The sequence below is a fragment of the Haemaphysalis longicornis genome, unplaced genomic scaffold, assembly GCF_048455015.1.
Source record: "Haemaphysalis longicornis isolate Haplotype H1 unplaced genomic scaffold, Haemaphysalis longicornis Haplotype H1 scaffold_13, whole genome shotgun sequence".
Classification (NCBI taxonomy): domain Eukaryota; kingdom Metazoa; phylum Arthropoda; class Arachnida; order Ixodida; family Ixodidae; genus Haemaphysalis; species Haemaphysalis longicornis.
The window spans coordinates 6,225,064-6,246,065 of NW_027526233.1; the positions used below are offsets into that span (position 1 = coordinate 6,225,064).

The 21,002-nt window shown below is 47.9% G+C and overlaps 1 protein-coding gene across 3 annotated transcripts in view; it reads left to right on the plus strand.

Moving 5' to 3' along the window:
- LOC144164226 (uncharacterized) overlaps positions 1–19,421 on the plus strand; it is a 42,681-nt gene extending 23,260 nt beyond the window's left edge. For all 3 annotated transcript variants that reach the window (XM_077694742.1, XM_077694741.1, XM_077694743.1), the window contains 3 exons: positions 6,965–7,146; positions 7,997–8,055; positions 15,571–19,421. In XM_077694742.1, the coding sequence (XP_077550868.1) occupies positions 6,965–7,146; positions 7,997–8,055; positions 15,571–15,818 (489 nt within the window). In that variant the 3' untranslated portion in view covers positions 15,819–19,421. The remainder of the gene's footprint in view (positions 1–6,964; positions 7,147–7,996; positions 8,056–15,570) is intronic.
- The last annotated feature ends 1,581 nt before the right edge of the window (positions 19,422–21,002 follow it).

Sequence of the window (21,002 nt, forward strand, 5' to 3'; positions counted from 1 at the left end):
AATTCGGCAGTTGGCCGATGTTTTAACGACTCGTCGGCGTCGCGTCGTCGTCGCCGTCGTATCGGTATAGTGTGTCGATACGACCAAGCGACCAAACAAACTGTGGTAACTGGAGTTCACGTTCACGTCGCTCGAGTAGCTAGCGTTGTATTACGTCACAAACTTTGCTGCGCTGGCAATTCACTGACGTCATGGTTAGTGGCGCTAGCGATGGGTCCCGATTTCCAGAAGAGCATTTAGGTAATTTTTAGAAGCGAATTAAAATATATATTAAGCGCTTGCTGTACCCAGCACTTCGTGTTGAGGGTCGTTGCATGCAGAGGAAGCCTACAGCAGGCTTTTTACAGACTTAAAATTTGGTGGCACAACACCTTTAACACGAGTGTGCTCGCCTTTCCGAAGGTGTGACGCCGCCGTCGGAACGAGATAACAGACGAGATAACAGTCTAGACGGGAAATTCCATGGAGCTAGCAGCTACCTGCGAGTAATCAGCTCCATAGGTGTGTCTTGACGTCCAGCACTGCTTTTTTGTGGGGAAGGGAAAGAGAGGGAGGGGGCTCGCTCCTGTTTACCCCCCCAACCCTCGTCCGCTAAGCCCGCTGTTCACGATCGAGAAAATGTTGATAAATACTGGTACGTAGCTATTTGATTAAGCATGACGCAGTTGCATGCTATTTTTTATGCGTTACATTGATAAACATAAGGGATATACGCTGGGATATTTTTTTTGTTTGTTTTGTGAACATGAGCATTTATTTTTAATTTTCTAGAGTCTAGTCAGGGTTAGTCATGCAGTGCATCAAATTATCTTTTGTTTCCCGTTGGCTTATTTTTCGCACGATTTCTTCCTGTCTTAGTTTTTGTTAGTGTTTTTTTTGTTTTTTGTTTTTTCATTTGCCTAGAGCCTCATTAGGTGTCAAATTATAGTAAACCTTTCACCTTAGGTGCTAGAGAGACCATTTCGCCGATCTCTGGTATTGTTTGGGTTGTTTGTCACAGCTGCAATGATGCTCAAATAACAGGAACATTTATGCTTCACTTTTATCAAGTCTAGTTAGGTGCAGCTATTCAAAGCATCGCCTATTTGTATTTTTTTCTTGGTGGTTGCTCTTTCACTGTGATGCTTCAATTCTGGGAACGTATATTTTTCTAACGTGTCGAAAAAGTGGTATGCCCAGTTTTGATCAAATGTTGAGTGAAAACAATTTGAATATTTTTTGTGTGTGTATGTGTGTTTGCCAGAAGTAAAATAAAAAAAATCAAATAAAGGATTTTTTGCTCTAGAAATCTGCTCCCAAACAGACTTAAGGTACGTCCTCACTTGCGGCGCCGCGCGCGCGCAGCGCCGCGCGCGCAAAAAGCGGCGCCGCAAAATACCCGTTCGCGGCAAAATTCCTCTGCCACAAAAAAATAGCGCCGGGACCCATCTTTCGCGGCAAGGCGCTTTGCGCCAAACTCAACGAATCAATCAGCGCCCGGGTCCCGTGAGCGAGGTCACGTGAGCGAGGTCAGTGCTCTCCTCGGGGAGCTGGGCCGGCGCGGACAGCCGGCGAGCGCGCAGAAACGTTCTTCCCTGCTACACCGTCGGAGAGGGCGAGGACCGGTTTGAGCCACCGCCGCCGCCGCCTTTGCGCACGCGCGCTCCCAGTAGTGTGGTCTCTAAAAAGCGGCGGCGTTTTTGCGCGCGCGGCCCTGCGCGTGCGGCCCTGCGCGTGCGCTGCGCCGCAAGTGAGGACGTACGTTTACACTGTTCCAAAATTAGCATTATGGCTCTGAAAAGCTGCTCTAGAACTCCCATTTTACTGCTCTGAAGATGCTCCAAAACAGCATTGCTCCTGCTCCCTGAGCTGTTGTGAAAGGCCCAAGCCCTCTTCCACCTCTTCTCGGCACACTTTGTTGTCATCTGCAGCAGGAGTGTTTGAGATATAAAAGTCCTGCGGCAAATACTCTTTGTTGGGGGGCTGTCATGATCTGAAATTTTCTTGCATGTGTTTCCGAGAACCATTTTGCCTTGCTGTTCCAAAGCTAGCTTTTATAAACATTTTGGGACCTACAACTGCTGCCGAATGACATTTGTGTAGTGATGGTTGCTGAATTTGAGTATGTAACAAGTACCACATTTTCGTGCATGTATTTGCCACCAGTTCGAGAGTTTGGGGCGCTTGCGGTTATTGCGGGACTTTTTCCCCCCAAGAGCTGCTGGCATCGTCGCAGCTGAATTGCACTCCACCACATGTCAAAAGCAAAAAGCGAATGCAGTTTTGTAGTTCAGTCCGGGATACGGTGCTGTTTCCCATCTTTATCGCAAGCGTGATTGATGACTGCCCGAAAGTCGGGTGCCACCCAGTGGAAGTGGGGGTCGGGATCAGATCACCACCCTTGCGAGCAAGTGAGCAGGGAGCTGCTCACATCCTGGCTGCTGCGTACAAGTGATCGCCTCAAAAGGTGCATCTTGTCAGCCAGCAGTGGTTAGTGATATTTTTAATAGAGGAGTCGTTTAAGCTTGAGCTAGGTCCGGTGGCGTTAGCAAAAAAAATACCAAGAAAAAACTCTGCCCCCTGTAAAGGGTGCATCACCGTAGATAGGGTATTATAACAGTGAAGCCGGCTTTCGCACCTGCTCGAGTGTGAGCACAAGGGGCACATGTGTATGGGCACCCCTTACTATGCCCTTTTAAAGGTGGCAGTCTTTCTTGGGCTACTAAAATGCCAGGAAAATTGGTGCAACTTGCATTAGTGGTGCAAGGCTGGAAAAATGGCGGCGCTGGGGCCAACCTAGCTACTTCCCTCCCTGGGATCCTCTGTCAGTGTTTGGGACCGGCTGGAACAACCTTGTAAAATGTGGCTAAACTTGGCCTTACCCCTTAACACTTAGGCCGGCCCTAGCAAGAGCATTACGAAACCTAAAAAATTTAGCAAGGCCTAGTAAAACTTAGCAACACCGAAAGAGGCTAGGTCGATCCCCTGCTCCACACTTTCTCAAGCTTTGCCCCATCAGTGCAAGCTGCACCAATTTTTTATTGAAAGAGGGGTGGTGGTGGGGGTCTTGTGCATTGTTACATGCAGCTTTGGAGTGTTTCGTATGGGTGTAAATGGGACGCATTCGCATGGTACTCCTTTTTTTATTATTACAATAACTGAAGGTTGCATCGCGCCTACAGTTATCTGGAGACATTCTTTTTCTCTGTGGGTGCCGTGTGGACTACCGTATTTTCCTGTGTATAAGTCGCAGTTTTTTTTCTGAAATTTTCGTTGGTGCGTCTTATCTACCGGTGCGACTTACAGTGGAATCTCGGTCATACGAATCTCAAGGGGCGGCAAAAATATTCGTATCACCCGAAAATTCGTATCATCAGAAAACGAGAAAAAATGGAATTGTGCCGCGCATGTGACAGGCGGCGGCAACATGGCGTCGGCTGTTGCCGTGAAGAGGCGCAAGTAGCTTCAGCGACCGCTTGTAACCTTTTGTTAAAACGCAGCTCAAGGTGTAAACTAAGTTGCTCATGCGGGGAAAAGCTCATAAAGTGGGAGAAAACTGCGCTATAAAATATCATCCACGCCAAATATGCGCCGCGGAGGTGGCCCAGCCAGCTGCTGTCGAAATTGCCGCCATGAGGCACACGTCTCCCCATTGGCGCAAGTCATGAGGCTCCTCCCACTGCCGTTCGCGGCAACGTTGGCGGCAACCAAGGCTGAGCACGGCCGAGCTAGGGCGGCGACGCGCGCTTTGTCGATACCAACGTGCGCACGCGGCCGCTCTAGCCCGGCCGTGGGCAGAAACCACCCCAGCAGAGGCTGGCGCCAAGGTGCCGGCCCGAATCGTCAACGCGGGAGTCAAAAGAACGCGTGCTCACCTTCGACGCGACGTGCGCACGCGAACCGCATGCGATTTGTGCGCGTCGGCGTTGAACGCGCATTATTTTCACGCCCGCGTTGACGATTTCGCCCCCGCGACAGATGCTACCTCGCTCGGAAAATTACGGCCGACGCGCGCGGCAGTGGGAGGAGCCTGCCGACTTGCGCCAATGGCGAGGTGCGCTCTTCATGGCGGCAGTTCGAAAACGCTCCGGACAGCCCGGTGGCCCCGCCGGAAATGTTTAGGCCTAACACCCCAGCAGATATTGAATGGGCGCTTTCACTACCGGCGCGGATGATGTTTTATAGTACCGTTTTCTTCTACATTATAAGCTCCTTTACCGCTCAAGCAACTTCGTGCGTGCCTTGAGCGATATTTTAGAGAGCGCTTAGAAGCGGTCGCTCGAGCTCCCGACGCCACTTCGCGGCCGAAGCCGCCGCCATGTTGCCGCCGCCGGCCGCGGCGCGTGCAGGTGGTTACGCGGCAGGGTCAGCGCGCCTGTGGCGTGCGCGGCGCGTTTTCGCGAGCAGAAAACGCTCCATGCGATTCACGCTCCATGCTTTTGTGCCCGCGCTCAACCAAGGCCGCACGGCCATACCAACTCTCCCGCCTCCCGTCCACGCCGCTGTCGTCTGCTCGCGGCTCCCGTGTTCGTATCACCCGCACCTGGGGATAAATGCGTACGGATCATCCGAATTTTTTTACATTGCATACAATGCATTTTCGCCGGGGAATTTTAAAAATTCGTATCACAACGAAATTCGTATCAACCGAATTCGTATCACCGAGATTCCACTGTATGTATAGAATTACTATGGTACGCGGCGGCTACACGTGGTCCGCACTCGAAAAGGTGCCTTGTGTGCTGCGTGATGTCAGCCCACGTTAAGAGACACAGCTCTGTGGTTTAGATGAATGAATTATCTGTTATCAAGTCAGAGGAAGAAGGCTTCGATTGTTTCGCCTAAATGCCGTCTGTAAGTACATGCCATCTGTGCGTATCAATAAACCATTTTTGAGAAGTTCTGTCTAGACTATGGACAGTATATGCACATGTCTAGCAACGCATACCAGGGGATGCGTTCAGAGGTGGCGGCCGCCGCAACCATGTACTTTAGCTGAACTTTCTAACGAACTGATCTTCTACGGGTTTACCTGATTAACAAGTGCGTTTTGTACATACTTCTACATTGGTGCGACCTATATACAGTCGAATCCCGCTACAACGAAATTGACGGGACGAGCGAAAATTTTCGTTGAAGCAAAAATTCGTTGAGGCGAAATCCGCCCCAACACACCACGAAAAGGCCCGAAAAATAGCCCCGTATGTTTCCGCATCATTGGCAGCAAAAAAACAATGTTTAGAAAAAGGAGTGACGCGCAATAACGTCACGTTTATTCGGATAACAAACATACCAATGGTTATCTGTGTTCACTGCACGCAAAGAACGCGTTACGGAGGGGGGTGAAGAAATGCAGGCGGAAAACCTATTGCTGCCGAGCCTTACCGAGCTGATTACTTTCAGATAGCTGCTAGGAGCAGTGGCGTTATCTTATCCTCTGACGGCACGGCAGCTACTGACCTTGGCAGGCAAGACACGCGCGCTTGCATTAAACATGACCGCGCGCTCGCGACTAAGATAGGATGACTAGGCTTCAAGACCAAACACGCAAACATGATTTTTGCTCTTGGCTATGAAGAATGGTAGAAGGAAAACGGCAAGGACAGCTGCTCACGAGCCACAACGCATACATGACGGCGCTGCGCCAGCAGCGGAGCACATTCGTGCGATTTCAATTGGATACAGATTGGCTGTAGTGGCTGTAACAGATTGGCTGTAGTGGCTGTAGCTCCGGCTTGGCGAACCGGGCCTGTTCCTCATGCAAAGACGGCCAGCCACATCGTTATCACCATCAAACAATGGCATCCGCCTATGAGTTTTTTTTTTTTTGGTGGCGGCGTGGGCGCACCGTGCATGTTTTCGGTGAAACTAAGCGTCCTGAATGTTTAAAGAGTTACAAATAGCTGGCGCTATGCTTATTTTATTGTGAAATAATTGTTCAAACCCAGCCCAATTCATCGAAAATTTCGTTGAAGCGAAAGCAAGCCAGACAAATGGTTCGTTGTGGCGAGGACTTTGTTGCATTGACTTCTATGGCTAGCTGACGGGGAATTGGAAATATTTTGTTGAAGCGGAAATTTCGTTGAAGCGGACTTCGTTGTAGCGGGATTAGACTGTACGTTCTTTTTTTTTTTTTTTCGAAAAACTGCCATTTTGAGGGGGGTGCAGCTTATACAAAAGTGCAAATTATAGACCAGAAAACATGGTATATGTGCAAAAATGCAGAATATCTGCACGGGCTTAAAACATTCTGTTGCTTATTTGAAGTCAGTATCCCAGCTTTCTATGCAGTACAGATATTTGCACTGGCAGGGCTAGAAATGAAAGCTGTGGTTCCAGTTTCACTGTCTGTATACGTAGAGCGCAAGTGTGCATGTAACGTATGGCAGTGCCCGGGCTGTGAAATGTTTGTAAGCAATGCTGCTGGCACAAGCTCCATTGCATAGCTTGGAACGTGTGTGGTGTAGTTGTAAAAAGTGATTGCAGAGTTGTCTCTAGTGTGCACTCGGTGGAAGGTGCCGAAACTTGATGTTCGGCTAGTCGGGCGCCCGTGATTTGGTCAAAAATACCTCGGAAAACGTGATCGAAAGAGGATACAAGCATGAGCGCTGATGGATGGCTGTGAGGAATATGTTTATGAGGAAGAACATATAAACAGTTGACCAACAGGCATAAGCCTGTGTCGGTGCAAAAAACACTGGCATTTTTTAAGGGTATTTTTACTTTCACGCCCCCCACATGTAAGCTGATGTCTCGGGTTTTTCGTGTATTCATACTGTCTTGCTCATGAGTGTTTCACTGTTTTTTGATAGCTGCAGCCCAAGCTGACCACTTTGCCCGAGTTTCTCTGCTCGCAAGTTGGGAGCGTAAAAAGAGAGCAAATGGGCCGGGGTCTTGGTGTGCATGTTATGGGGCAGTGTTGTGACTCCCCCGAACAGGAGAGGCGTAAAAGCGAGCCCCTGGGGGCTCCCCTCCGTGCGTGCAGGAGTCCGGGGGTGTGCTGCCCCCGAAGCTGAGCATGACGGGCAGGCAGCGCCGGGAGTATGAGGAGTGGAAGAGCGAGCGGAGCTCCATCGACGCCGAGCGGCTGCAGCGGCAGCTGGACGCCCAGGGGAACTACGTGCGAGAGTGGGACCTGCACAAGGCACACCTCAGGGACTCCTCCCGGTGAGCGCCTTCTGGGAGGGACCAGTGGTGGGAGTGTGTGGAAACCCCTAAACGAGGAGGGCCCAACCCAAGCACTCTTGACCAGAACAGTGGGAGATGTGCAGTAATACCTCGTTAACTTGACATTAACTCATTAACGGGAAATATTTCAAGATGAGATTAGCAAAGTTGCGCAAATTGCAATGAAATATCAAGTTCTCTGCAAAAAAGGCGCTACTACTTGCCAGCTTTTCAACAGCAGCTTCCAGTGTTGCTTTTCATAAAGGTTTGAAAGAGAAGAAACACGTACAAGAGACGTTCACCGGCTGGGTTTTGTGGCACTGCAATTTTACTGCGGGTCACGAAAACCCGCGTTATATCCGGTCCCGCACTATAAGCGGTTACGTTATAAATGGTCTACACTGTATCATCTTTTGTTCCATTGCTCGCTGAGTCGTCCTCTAGTCAGCCTCCAAGTTTCTGCCCTGTCGGTGAGTACCGGTAAGATGCAGCTGTCGTACACTTTCTTCTTCGGGGACAATGGTAGATGGTACGAAATGTAGTGTCAGCAGAATAAGAAGCTGTTTGTTTTCTCTGCTGTGGATCCCGACCAACGCTGCTTGCTGGGCTGCCTGATGACGCCTGGCGCCCCCGATACAAAAGTGTGAAGCGGAGGTTGGCTTCTCTTTGTCAGTTTCATGCTGCAGGAGAATGGTGCAGAGGTCTTCTAGATGAGTCTTTTTTTGTGTCGGCACCAGAAATTGGCAGTTTCAGCTTTCGTACCACCAAGTGCGAAGCATTTTCGGGGCCTCGAAAACGCCTGCATGAATTGACAAGTGCGCCGGTCTCTGTTTCGTCCCTTCCTTTCCAGGAGCCCATCGCCGGAGCGAACTCGGCAGACGTCGGGCAGCGACAACGGCCCCGCGCAGAGTACGTTCCTCTCCACTTCTCGCCTGCCAGTTCAAAGGGGGACACTTGTGGATCACTTTATTGTGCACAGCTGGTCATCACTGGAGGCCGGATTTTTGGGCATTAAAAAAGTGCGTTGTAGGCGCCACAAACAGGCAGGCAAAACAACGTTTTTCGCCTCCAATGTCATAAATACAGCAAAACTTCGTTACAAGACACACTCGAGGGACGACGCAGGAAACGTGTCTCTTGTAACCAAGGTCTCTTGTAACACGGTCTAGAAACAGTGCGGAGTCGAGCACGACCATTTGTTGTGAACCAGTATCAAAGCGTATTCAGGCCGGTCGACACGAAGATTGTCACTATGGCTTTAAAAAAGTCATTCATGGTAGTTTTAGGGATATTAGCTTCCATTGAAGCACTCCTGTTGCTTTTAGGCAGTTGTCAGCCCTAATTGCCGACACTTTCTGTCCTACAATACCCTCATCATCTTGCTAAGCTTCTAGGGCAGCATTTAATTGTGCGAGGAGCACGATCTGCAGGCTCCTCAAGCACACAACAAGTGTCCACATCTGCAGGCACAAACTCCTCAGAAGTTTCTGGAACCCCTGCGGTCTCTTAGATGCAGGCCCCAGCTTCATCTTCAGGGCAGCTTTCCACCAGGTCCTTCACATAAGGCCCCTTTTTCAAATAGGGAAAAATTCACTCTAGGGACCCGAAAAAGTTGCCCTTAGTAACGGAGTGCTTCTTGTAACCATGTCTCTCGTTTGCAATGTTACCACTGTGGTGAGCATAGGAATACCGTATGAAAACATTAGACGTGGTGAGCATAGAAAACATAGGAGGATAGGAAACTTTTACTTCTAATCACAGGTCTTAGTATTTACGGTCTCATCCACCACTAAATAACCTTTTCTCTGGCGCTCTTTGCCCTTGTCGCCTTGCGCCATTAAACATCAACCGTCATCATCATCATCAGGAAAACCAACCAAACCATTTCAAAATGTCTCTCATAACCAAGTGTCGCTTGTAACGAGGTTCTGCTTATAGGCGCCATAAACGTTTACATGAATGCAAATAGTTTCAAATGAAGGCCTCCACAACCTGCATCTATACAAGGAAACCAAAAATGTTATTTTTTATGATGACACAAAGGCTCCAGCAGTTGAACATGGCTGTTCGATTGCCCCTTAACACTGCCGCATTTTGTGGCGATCGATTGGCTTAGTTCAGCAATCGCACTGCTCACTTTCACGTTCAGTGGGCATTGTCGCTTGCTCGAGAGTCCCGTATGGTGAAACAGGAATGAAAAGTAATATTTGAAAGTCGGGAATAGTGATTAAAAAGCGCTACTTTATGTCCGTCTGACAATTAAACTACGACACAACAAAAGAAAAAAAAACACAAAACAAAAGAAAAAAAACACAAAAGAGACGGCGATTTATAAAGTAATGAACATGTTCTTATGTGAGGACTGTTAGGTACAGCTCTGGCAATTTTCTTAAACACCGTGATGTCCGAATTGTACGGGAAAGATGTCACATCACTCCTGAACATGCTCCTGAGCAGCTGACAGGTTTTTTGATGGCAAAGCGTATTTTAAAGCGTGTTGGCAGAGTGAATTTTAAGGCGTAACAAATTGCAACTACAGATGTTTCACCGTTGCCTGAGAGTTATCTGCTAATGAAGGCACATTCGAAATAGAGTTGGATATAATTATGCTTCTAGAAATGAGGATGCGACTGCACATGTTTGGAGAGTACGTGGAATGTAGCCTAAGAATCACTGTAAAATTGTGGAAGGAATAGCAAAGTACCACTATATCCAGATTTCTGGATTCAAAGTAGTGCCTCTTGTGATTGAGATTGTGTGCCACATTCCACATCTGCTAGTGGTTGTCTTTTGGAAGTTATTTGAACTAGAGGACTAAGTTGTCCTCTAAGTTGAACCCACTAGGGTTCCGAACAGTCAATGCTAGCTGCTCGGCAACGTGAATAACCATCTCAAACTGCACTCCACATCTACACTTGAGCCTAAAGAGTGGTCATGTACCGTATTTACTCGCGTAATCCTCGCACTCGCGTAATCCTCGCACCCCTAATGTGAGCCACCAAAACTTGAATTTTTTGGTTCCTCGCATAATCCTCGCACCCCCAACTGCCCCAACTTTGCAGCGGCGAAAGTTGCCTGCTCGCGAAACCCGCATGGTGCACGCGCTCTCCAACGCGCGCCCTCCCCCGCCGCCTCTCTGTTCGGCGGAGAGGCGGCGGGAGAGGCGGCATGGCTACTCCCTAACAGGCGCCCTAACACGCTACTCACACTGTCCTTGAGCCGGTTTCGCGCATGTTTCGCGTGCGCGCAACTACACGGTGTTCGCGCAGCCCGCTGTCGTGTCGTCGTGTTGCCGTCGTGGTCCCGCCGTTGAGCGGCAGCAGTCAATGAGTCATTCGCGTCAGTGGTGGATAGCTCGCTGCCGTTTTGAGAACTTTTTGATCTAATTGTTTTGTGCTTAGCGCCGCTTCGCCATGGGGAGGAACGCCAGCTACACTGCCGCTTTCAAATTGAAAGCGAAAGAGTACGCGATCGAACACGGCAACCGTGCCGCAGGCAGGCACTTCGGCGTCACCGACTTCAACGTGCATTACTGGAGCAGGGCACGCACATACGACGATGAGATAGGGCGCGCGCCAGAAAGCAAAGGCGGCAATTTCATGATCGCTGATCGACGGGAGACTGTTTACGTTGTAAATAATAAAATAAAAAGAAATAGCTGCTGTTGGCAACACTGAGCTTACCTATACAAAAAACGACCGCTACATTTAGCGGGACTGGCATAAGGCAAATTGGCAACACTGTGCACCGGATTTTTTTTTTTCCCCACATAATTCTCGCACCCCTAACTTTGCATTGACTTTTCCGAAAAAAAAGTGCGAGGATTATGCGAGTAAATACGGTATTTGCCAATTTTGGAAACGGGCAGTCATAGGCATTTATACGCATGTGGGCAGAAACATCAAAATAGGCATTTATAGGCACTGTAATACCACCATAAAAGCCCCTGTTAACCCTGTTAATTCATGCGCATATATCTAAGTTAGGCAATAGGAATGCAAGGAACAAAATAGTCATTCCCCTACAATCCTGTCTCTTAACGTTTTTGCTGTCACTGATGTACTGGTACATTTTCGCATCTCCCCTCCGCAGTGTCACTGATGTACCGGCACGTTCTCCATTGTGCGTTCAAAAATACGCGCCATGGCACAAAGCTGGCACACCTGGACTGTTTACGGCATCCGTTGAATCTTTCTAGTAGCTCAGGTTTTCACTCGCAAGCTCTCTCTACGACGGTATATTGAAGAGTACGGAGCGACTGCGCCCACCCTTCGTTGCTGGGGGGGCATGGTTGCTCCGCACGCTGTACTCTGTCGGTATGAGTGACCATGCGGTGTGTGTGTGATTACGAGTGGAAGGGTTGTTGTGCCATCCGCAACGAGTTTCTAGGTTTTCTTTATTATTCTGTTCCTGCGCCTGCTACGGCGCGCCAGGTTAGCCCAGCTCCAATAGACCAAAACATGACTCAGTCGCGGCTTTCGCTCGCTCGCCGCGCCCTCAGCAGCTGCTGTCAGCAGCAGGCGAGGTGGTTGTATCAATGTTGTATCCGCTTTTTATTTCTATCTGCCATCACGATTTCGGGACGCATCATTTCTGTGCATTGTGCGGGCTGCTGGAAGTGCTCGCTCCATGCGCGCCGTTACTTTCAGATCGCTCACCACGCGGGGCCTTCAACTGCGGACAGGGGCGATGGCCCTTCCGGTTCCGATCCGAACACGAGCCGAGCTGATTCGCTTTCTCAGAGTTTATCATCCGAAGAAGCGGTGCAAGTTCCATAGCGTCAGATTCTGATGTTGAAACGGCGCGGGCATCGCCCCGGAAACGTGCATGGCAAACTGGAAATATCTAGAAATAAGTTGATTTCTCACCCACGCTCTTACCTTTCAACGCGTTACGCTCCAGATGCTCCTTCCCCAATAGTCCGGAAATCCAGCAGACACTGGGGGTGCGCCAGGGCTGGAAACACCTGACAGTGAGAGGGCTAGTCATCACCTTTTAGCTTCACCCTGCTGGTGCACACATCATCTGTGTTGGTAACGGGCACTGAGAATGGTTTGCAAGTTCAAGTGCTGTTGTGTGCGGCAGAGTAAAGAGGGCACTGCCGCCCCCGAAACGGCATTTTTGAGCAGGATTTTGGTGGAAGGAGCTAGTTGAAGACATGTGCCACTGTTGTACTGTGGCGACCGTCTGCTAGGTCGACAGGAATGCACAATCACTACACACATTCTCTGAGAATTTACGGGAAAGCATGGGTGGGATTTTCTTTTAGTCATTTGTTAAGTCTGTCAAGGAGTGGCATCTTTCAGAAAGGACAATCCTTAACGCTGTGTGCTCTGGGCAGGTAGACGAGAGTGGAACCAATTCAAGGTGGTGGCTGCAGGAAACGGAACGGGGTTTTTGAGGCAGAACACCAGTGAGTCGACTCATGTGGCCTGTCGCAGTTCAAGTAGCCACGCTAGAGAATACAGTTTAACCCCGTTATGTAAGGCACGGATGTAAGAGACAATCGGGTATAAGAGGCACTATTCACCCACATTGCTGGCTGCCCCATCTTTCCCATTAATTTCACCTCTTTTATAAGAGACATCCGCTTTAGCAGATAGTCGGTTATAACAGACAAGTTATCCTTGAATTTTGGTCAACAATCTCGCTTGCAACAGACATTTTAACTTTCGATGCAGTGCCGCCAGTCGTGAACTGCAGTTGCATCCATTGTGGAGACAAAGGGGGACGACAGACACGCGCAGTGGCCATTTATTATAGCTCCAGCAAATGCAGAGTGGCTCAGTTATGAAACGACGACGAGAAGCTCTGCCAATGCAAACGCAACGTACAGAAGTGGTTAAAGCTTACCGCCAAGATTACTAGCGCGATTGCGCATGCGGGCTACTGCGCGAGCCAAGAGTACCGAGAGCATGCGATGGGGTCTTTCGATCGCGTAGCTCCCGATCTAGAACACCGCAGATGTCGAATCCACAGCACTAATGAATAGCCAGAGCGCACTGCGCCCATTACTCGCGCTGTGTTCCATTAACGACTAATTGGCAAATGCGAGTAAAGGCGTCGGCAATTATGCCAACCTCAAAGAAGAAGCAAGCCAATAGCCAAGCCAAGACCAAAGCAAGCATCCCTTGAAGAGGGGCAGAGAACGCCACTTGCGCATTTTACCCATCATCATCGCCACTCTTTTTTTTTTAATCGACTTCAAGCCTCCATGTATCCATGCATGCTGCCATGGTTGTTTTTAGTTCACTCGGTTCACATCAGGCTAGCCGTAGCGACGCTGGCCTTATCCAACATGCACATTTTTCTTGCTCTGTGATCGTGCACCATCGCCTGGCTGTGAACACCGTTAGCGCGTCACTGGTGTCACCGCCAGCCTTGCCAGTATGGCGGACTGCTCAGTTAAGCGCCGTACTGGCCTCACTGTCGCTAAAAAGTTGGATATCATAGCGGACATCAACTGCGGCACAAAGCAGGCGGACATCGCCAGGAAGTTTGGGCTGTCCAGAAAGACCATCAGCGGGATTTGGGCGAAGCGAGAGCAGATCTCCAAAGCAGATTGAAACTGCGTAAGTCCTCCCATCCTGCCCTAGCAGAAGCGCTTCTTTTGGGGATTAAAGATGCACACAGCAAGAACGTCGCGCTCAGCGGGCCTTTAATTCAAGGAAAAGCTAGGCACCTTGCATTCGCTCTTGACATACAATTTGATGCCAGTCAAGGCTGGTTTGACAGATTTAAGTGTCACAATGGCCCCAGCTATAAAGCTGTCTGTGGCGAGAGTAATGCTGCCGACAGAAACTCCGTAAGGCAGTGGAAAAGCGAGACGTTGCCAGTGCTCCTAAGAGGATGGGACAAACGGGACATCTTCAACCTCAACGAGTCAGGGATCTTCTTCAAAATTCTCCCTGGGAAGACGTTTGCCTTTGCCAAACAAGACTGTAGCGGAGGCAAAAAGTCTAAAGACCGCCTTACAGCCATGTTCTGTACGAACATGGACGGAACAGAAAAAGAACGTATTCTGGTCATTGGAAAGTAAAAAAAACCCACGCTGCCTGAAGAACTGCTCCATTGGAGTAGAGTACTCCGCAAACAAGTCCGCATGGATGACAGCCGACATTTTTAACAAATGGCTGTCAAGTTTTGACGAAAAGATGGCCAGGAAAAACAGGAGAATTCTGTTGTTTCTGGACAGCTGTTCAGCCCATATAAAGACCCCGCCTCTGAAAGCTGTTCAGCTGAGCTGTTCAACTGACTTCGGGTGCGATGAGCCGGAACACTGGCCGCTCATTCAGAGTGAATTTGAAGAGTGCGGCACTTTCCAGGGCTTCGTTGAAGCAGATGACAATCTTCCTGTGGCAGAAGACCTCTCTGACGAGAACATTGTCAGAATGGTGCGTGAGCAAGACGGGGAAGATAGTGCCACTGAGGAGTCAGACAGCGAAGGTGATTGGGACTTCTGGAGAGGTGATGTCGCCACTTCAGCAAGTTCGCCAGCACATACAGCTGTGGCCCAGTGGCCTTGAAGCTCTTGGCCTCGTCACACAACTCGAAGAAGCTGTTGTGAAGAGCAGTGTGAATGCAGCCTTCAAGCAAACAAAGATTGGGGACTATTTGCAATTGCAAAACGTGAATGTGGTGGAAAACATGAGTGAATGTTGTAGAAACGTGGTGAAAAACAAAAAAATAAACCTTTTGCAACATCCTGTAGCATTCTTTTGGGCTTATTTTAATCATAAGGTGCCCACATTTAACTAGAGGTTGATCAGTAAGGGAAAACGTGGTACCCTGCTTATAAGAGACATCTAATATAAGAGACAAAAACTGCTTCCACGTACGTGTCTCCTATAAAGAGGTTCAACTGTAAAGCATTTGTTACTCGGAGAACATAATTACAGTTGAATCCCGCTGCAATGAGCACTGCTTAAATTTCCGCATCAACAAAATATTTCCAATTTCCTGTCAGCTAACCATTGAAGTAAGAGGATAAGATTGTTGGCCAACCAGGATAAGATAAGAAGTTAGAGGATCAGGTAATGGGTGTCCTAGCAGCTATCGGCAAGTAATCAGCTCAGTAGATGTGCTGTGTTGTAAAGCAATATGTGTTGCGACTGCATTTTTACCCCACCCCTGTAAAGCTCTCTTTACGTGCTGGAAAGAAACAGATAACCACTGGTACGTTTGTTATCCAAACAAACACAACGTAACTGCGTGTCACTCCGTTCTCTAAACATTGCATCATGTGGTCAGTGTTGCGGATAATTACGGGGCTATTTTTGTTTGCTTTCCGGGGTGTGTTGGGGCAGATTTCGCCTGGACGAATTTCTGCTTCAACGAAATTTTTCGCACGTCCCGTGAATTTTGTTGTAGCGGGATTCGACTGCAGTACGGAGCTCTGTGGCTGATGCTGGGTCTTACTCGCAGGGGGTGGCTACTTTCGGGGCGACGTGGCTGGCCGTCGCCTGCGCCGCGGCTCTGCCGGTCGGGGGAGGGCGTCTCGAGTGGCCGGACAGCCAGAGAAGGGCGGCGAAGTGGCGGCCGCCGGCGTGCGCTGGTCGGGACGCCCCCACGCCTCCAAGGAAGCCGGCAAGGAGGACGGCCCCAAGACGCCTCCCGCTGCTGCCGCTGCCAAGGGGAATCTTGAAGAAGCAGCTGAGGAGGGAGAGGGCTGAGCTGTGTGTGTGTGCTGTGGCCCTGTTGTCGGTCTTCCTGAAAAGCTTGCCCTTGCAATAGGTTCTGTGGCTGCTCACAGTGGTGGTTTGTTTGACGAACGGTTTGTTTCAAGGAAAAGTGTTCTCCTTGGGTTTGCAGTTGGGTGTTCTGTGATGTCTTCTGAAGGCTCGCCCTTGGTGCTGGTTGGCCAAGGGGCCGCTTTAATGTACCTGGCTATTAGTGTCTTTGTGCGTGCTGCTTGCATAAGGTGGCTTCCAAAGCAGTCGAACACAATAAAGGTCCTAAACTTAATTTCGAGGCAACGCAAAAGTTTGCAGTGCAGAACAACACGTACAAAAAGGAAGAATATAACAACACGAGTGCTGTGACTTTCAACGGCTTTGATCGAAGAAACACAGCGAGCCTGTATGCATCTGTTTTGATAAGGAAAGGCAGACAGCAAACAAGGATGCTTTTTTTTTATTGTTGTTGAGAACAATATGGAAATACAATTCAGCAAAAAATTACCCGCAAGGCATGAATAGATACGTGAAGTTGTGGAGAATGACATGTGGGAAGCAGTTTGTTTTTTGCAATCAGATACAAGTTCACATCAACTCAACCTTCTACATTCACAGTACTCCTTCTAGCCATACAAAAATAATGCTACTTAAACAACTACTGAAACAAAATGCAAAATCTGCTTCCCTTATTGGATGGCTTAAACATTCATCTTCGCAGTGCAAAAGAAATGATCTTTCTATCTGCAGTACATGCTGTGATGTGAGAATTTCCTGCCACTGCGATAGTGCTCCTGGCGGAGAAAGTGGGGAATTATTCTTTTATAAGTACCTGGTGCTGTTCCAAGTATGGAATTTCCCGAGGAAAATTTGCACAAATCAAGAGAAAAGTGATACCTAAAAAAAATCAATTTTGGACAATTGTTTGGTCCCAAAGACCCATTGGGGCCCCCTTGAAGGGGCCATGGAGACAAAATGCAAGTTTGTTTTATTCGAAAGATTTCATGTTTTCCAGTGCCCCCACAGCTTGTTCGGAAGTGAATGATGCTTTCTTCACTGAGAAATTATTCAATTTAAGGGGAGACGCGGGTCTTGGAATCCCGAAATTTGGCCAAAAAATCGATTTTTAGAAATCGCCATTTTCGGAAAGTAGAGCTATTTTTCTACCGGTTAGCAAAATATCCAGACCCAGGAGTACGTATTTGAGCCATATTATCAATTTATAGCATCGACAACCGCTAAAATCGGCCAAGATTCGACGCGAAAGGAGCATTTTTTCGACGACTCGCCTCTCGGGTTCTACATGCGCCACGGCGTCCATCTTGGTCTCATTCGAAAGCGCGTCTTTTCGTTTTCAATTTCCCGCCAGAACCACTCCGTTTCGTCCGTTGGTTGCGAGTAAAACCGGGGTAGAAAAGAGACGGAACGCGCCGCCTAATTGGCTACTGACTGCACGTGACTGCAGGGCGCAACCTCATTGGCTGGGCGCCGTGGGTCGTCTGCTCGGCACTTCCATCACAGTGCAACGTCTCATGTATTCGTCTATGCGAGGACCGGTAAAAGCCCCGCATGGCGTAAAAATAAAGTAAAAATGACCATCGATAACCGCAAGGAAGAACAGGCATTATTAAAAGCACCTGAAGTAAAATTTTCTGCTCCTGTGACGACGACTTATCGCGAGAACGGCGCCGAGACGGAGGTAGGCTTAGCGCCCGCGCGGGCCGCCGAGACGATAGCGTAGCGATATGATTACGCCTGCGGGGGCACTAAGGTGCGTCTATCTTTCGATCAGCAGCAAATAGAAAGAAAAGAAATGATAAAGTGGAGGATGCCGCATGCCGACGTCGCAAGGGAAGTGTGTTCATTCTGTTATCAACGATGCCGCGGCGGGTCGGCCCGCACTCCGGCGTGCGCTTCCTCGTCGGCAGGTTACCATATAGATGAGCGATTTGAGAATTATAAATGTTCGCACTGTGCACAATGTGCGTTGGTGACGCGATATACGAGTAGATTCAACCGAAAACGTGGTTATCCCACCTAGCCAAGCGCATGCACGTCACAGAACAGTGGCGGGCATTCCGTTACCAGCCCCTTCGCTGCAACTTACTTCACGCGATGCAAATCCGATTTGATTGCTACAAATGAAGCAGTAACATAACAAAATAAACATTTACAACTGTGGTGCACGCTCGGCACATCAGCCCTAGTCGCCAAAGAGAGACGGCGCGCTGCCAACAGCATAAAAATTGGAGCAACATTCTGGCTTTGCTTTTGTTCAGTTTTTCTGCCAGGTGATATCTGTAGACAGAGGATTTCATAATTTTCCCACCAACTGATTTCAGCAAACTTGGTATGCTTGTGTTGAGCGAAACGCGAGCTACATTCTAGAACCTTTCTTTTTTTCATATGCTCAATAGATAAAACTGTCACTTCTATCAAAACTTCAACTGCGATTTTCTCAGCTTCCCTTTTTTTGCATATGTGCCTAGCCTTACACGGGTTTTGAGGTAGTTTTTTTCAAAGGATTTCTACAAGTGTTATACCGTTGAATTCGGGATAAAATGAACTGCATGCTGAAGCTATTTTAATTGGCTCATTTTGCCTCAAATAAATGTTATGAGTTATAATTAGAGGTCATTAAGTTTTCAGAAAACTGTACTTGGCATAATTAGATTAATTCTATCCAATCAACTATCTTTACAGGAATATAAATAGCTTCAGCATGCATGGCAAGTCTTAAGCTACTCAACCATACCATTTATTTTTAAAAAAATTGAATAAAAAGTTCCTTAAAGGCCCGTAAGAAATTACTTAATTAGGCTCCAGTGTTTTCTTTATAACTCAAAAAATAATTCTACCACTTGAAAACTGATTACATATTTGAAATGAGGAAGACAAAACACATATGCACAGTGATTTTCATTATCACAGACCAATTAATAAAAAAGTTCATTTCAAGACCCACGTCTCCCCTTAAGTTAAACTTTTCATTCTCCCGCAAGATCGAGTGCTTTCATAATGTCTGCAATAACGGAAAGCTCCATAAAAATGAACGGATACTATGTGTGGTTCAATATGCCCAACCACTTGTGCAGATAAGGCCCACACTGATGCAGGTGGTGTTTCCTTCATGACTGCGATGCTCTGGTTGGCTGCTGCCGATTTCTCGTATTTATGTTTTCACACTCGAGGCTTGGGAGAAGGGAACGGTCATTGTACATAACATATGGTGCTTGCCAATGGCAGGCTATGTCGCATAAGGCAGCGAGGGTGTCACCCATTCAGGGCAGACTTGAATTGGAGCCCATGTTTGCGCAGTATCAAAGCAATTAATCCTCCATAGAAGTAATCGGGAAGGCAGTAAGTGTCTTGAAGGGACAGTCTCGGTGAAGCGTGAAGTGTTCAAGCCAGTGTACAGTTTGCACTGGATGTTGGCACAGTGCCCAAATGATTTGGTGAACGGTTCCTACGTCTCTCTGGTCATATTTATTTCTTATTTAATGGCAACTTCCAGGTGGGAGTTGCCAGACCTTTTTGTTTGTTTATGTTTCCTGAGAGCTGCGGAGTGCTGGCCTTGTAGCAAAATAAAGCATTGTCATGGCTCATTTGCGTATGCGACTTCCTTGCTGCTTGGGATGAGGGGCTCAGCAGCAAACATGAGCACCTGCTCACAACGTGTTTTATTCTACGAAAGCAGAATGGTATTTATGCCTCGAACAACAACAAAAGCAATCCTTGGGGCCTGCTTACATGCTTCGAAAAACACGAGAGTGTACAGGCATCTCTGGTCAACATATTTAATTTTGACGAAAATTTTATTGATACCTCCTCCTACAAAGAAGAAAACTTGAAGCTATTTTTGCAAGAAAAAAGTTTCCCTTCCTCAAAAAAAATTCCCAAACCCACTGGCGTGTTGAGCAACTTGCAAAAAATTTGAAACTTCTCATTGTAAAACACAAAGTACTGCAGTAGTTTGTGTTTTACAATGGTTCTTTCACTAGTTCTTTTTATACATACTTTCCAACAATTTAACAAATTGGTGTTGGCCTGCAGAGCAAATTCCTTCTAAAATCGCCAATTAGAAAAAAATTAAAAAGTTGCCCAAATGTGGGCCTTTTTTTAAACATGCTAGGTAGTTGACAATTTTCCGTTTTATTGTTCCATCCTTGCTCCTTGCCAATTTAAGTGTGTGATCAAGAGGGTTAAATTTGAAAAAAAAAAGCACTACTGCAGTTAGGTAATGCATGTTGGTATATTTTGGGGGCCAATTAAAACAGGCCATCTTCGATTTTTTTCAAACTCGCAAATTAAAGGCAAGGTCGCTTTCTATCACCTGCATTAAAAACATGCTGAAAACACGAAACCGTGAAAACATGCTACTCCTAGGTTGCATTTCTATCTCTTTGCTTTCTTTTTCTTTTTGTCTTTTGGCGCAAATTACTTTGACGGCCGTCTTTTCTTCTACTCACTTGGTGTCGTGTGTCGCCCAGAATGCCCTGTCCTGCAGCTTTGACATTTCCAATGTTTTGTGAGGCGGGCGCGTTAACCCCTCAAAGCTCCCGGTTACCGGACAATCCCCCAAGTGGCCACGTACCATGAATAAAGGAACTGCAACAACCTTTTGGTCTGCACTGATAGCGGAGATCGCACAGTGGTATCGCTTTGGGCTGCTGCTCTGGCAAGTTGGGTTCGAGCGCTATCGGCTTACACCCGCGCTATTATCTTTACCCTTGCAGCCATTTTCATGGCCGGAGAACAACGGTTTTCAGGCAAAAGACCAAAAAGGTGAAAAAAAAAAAAAAAAACAATTCCTTTTTTTTTTTTTTTAAAGAGAAGCGTGAAAGCTAAAAGAAGTGTCCAGCCTTCGCCAAAAGGGTGTCCAATCAAATGTCAACCCTTGAAAGACCCAAATGGCAAAGAAGCAACGAAACCAGGCGACGACTTTTCACACTAAGTGAACGCATCTACAAACAATCTACAGTAGAATCTCGATGATACGATTCTGGGTGATACGAATTTCGGGATGATACGAATTTCTGAAAAGTCCCGGCAAAATTGCATTGTTTGCAATGGGAAAAATTTCGGCTGTTACGAACGGACCTGCGCGGCCCGGCGGATGATACGAACGAGCCGGCGAGGCGCCCGAGTGCCGAACAAGCAAGTGACGGCTCTCTCGCCCCATTT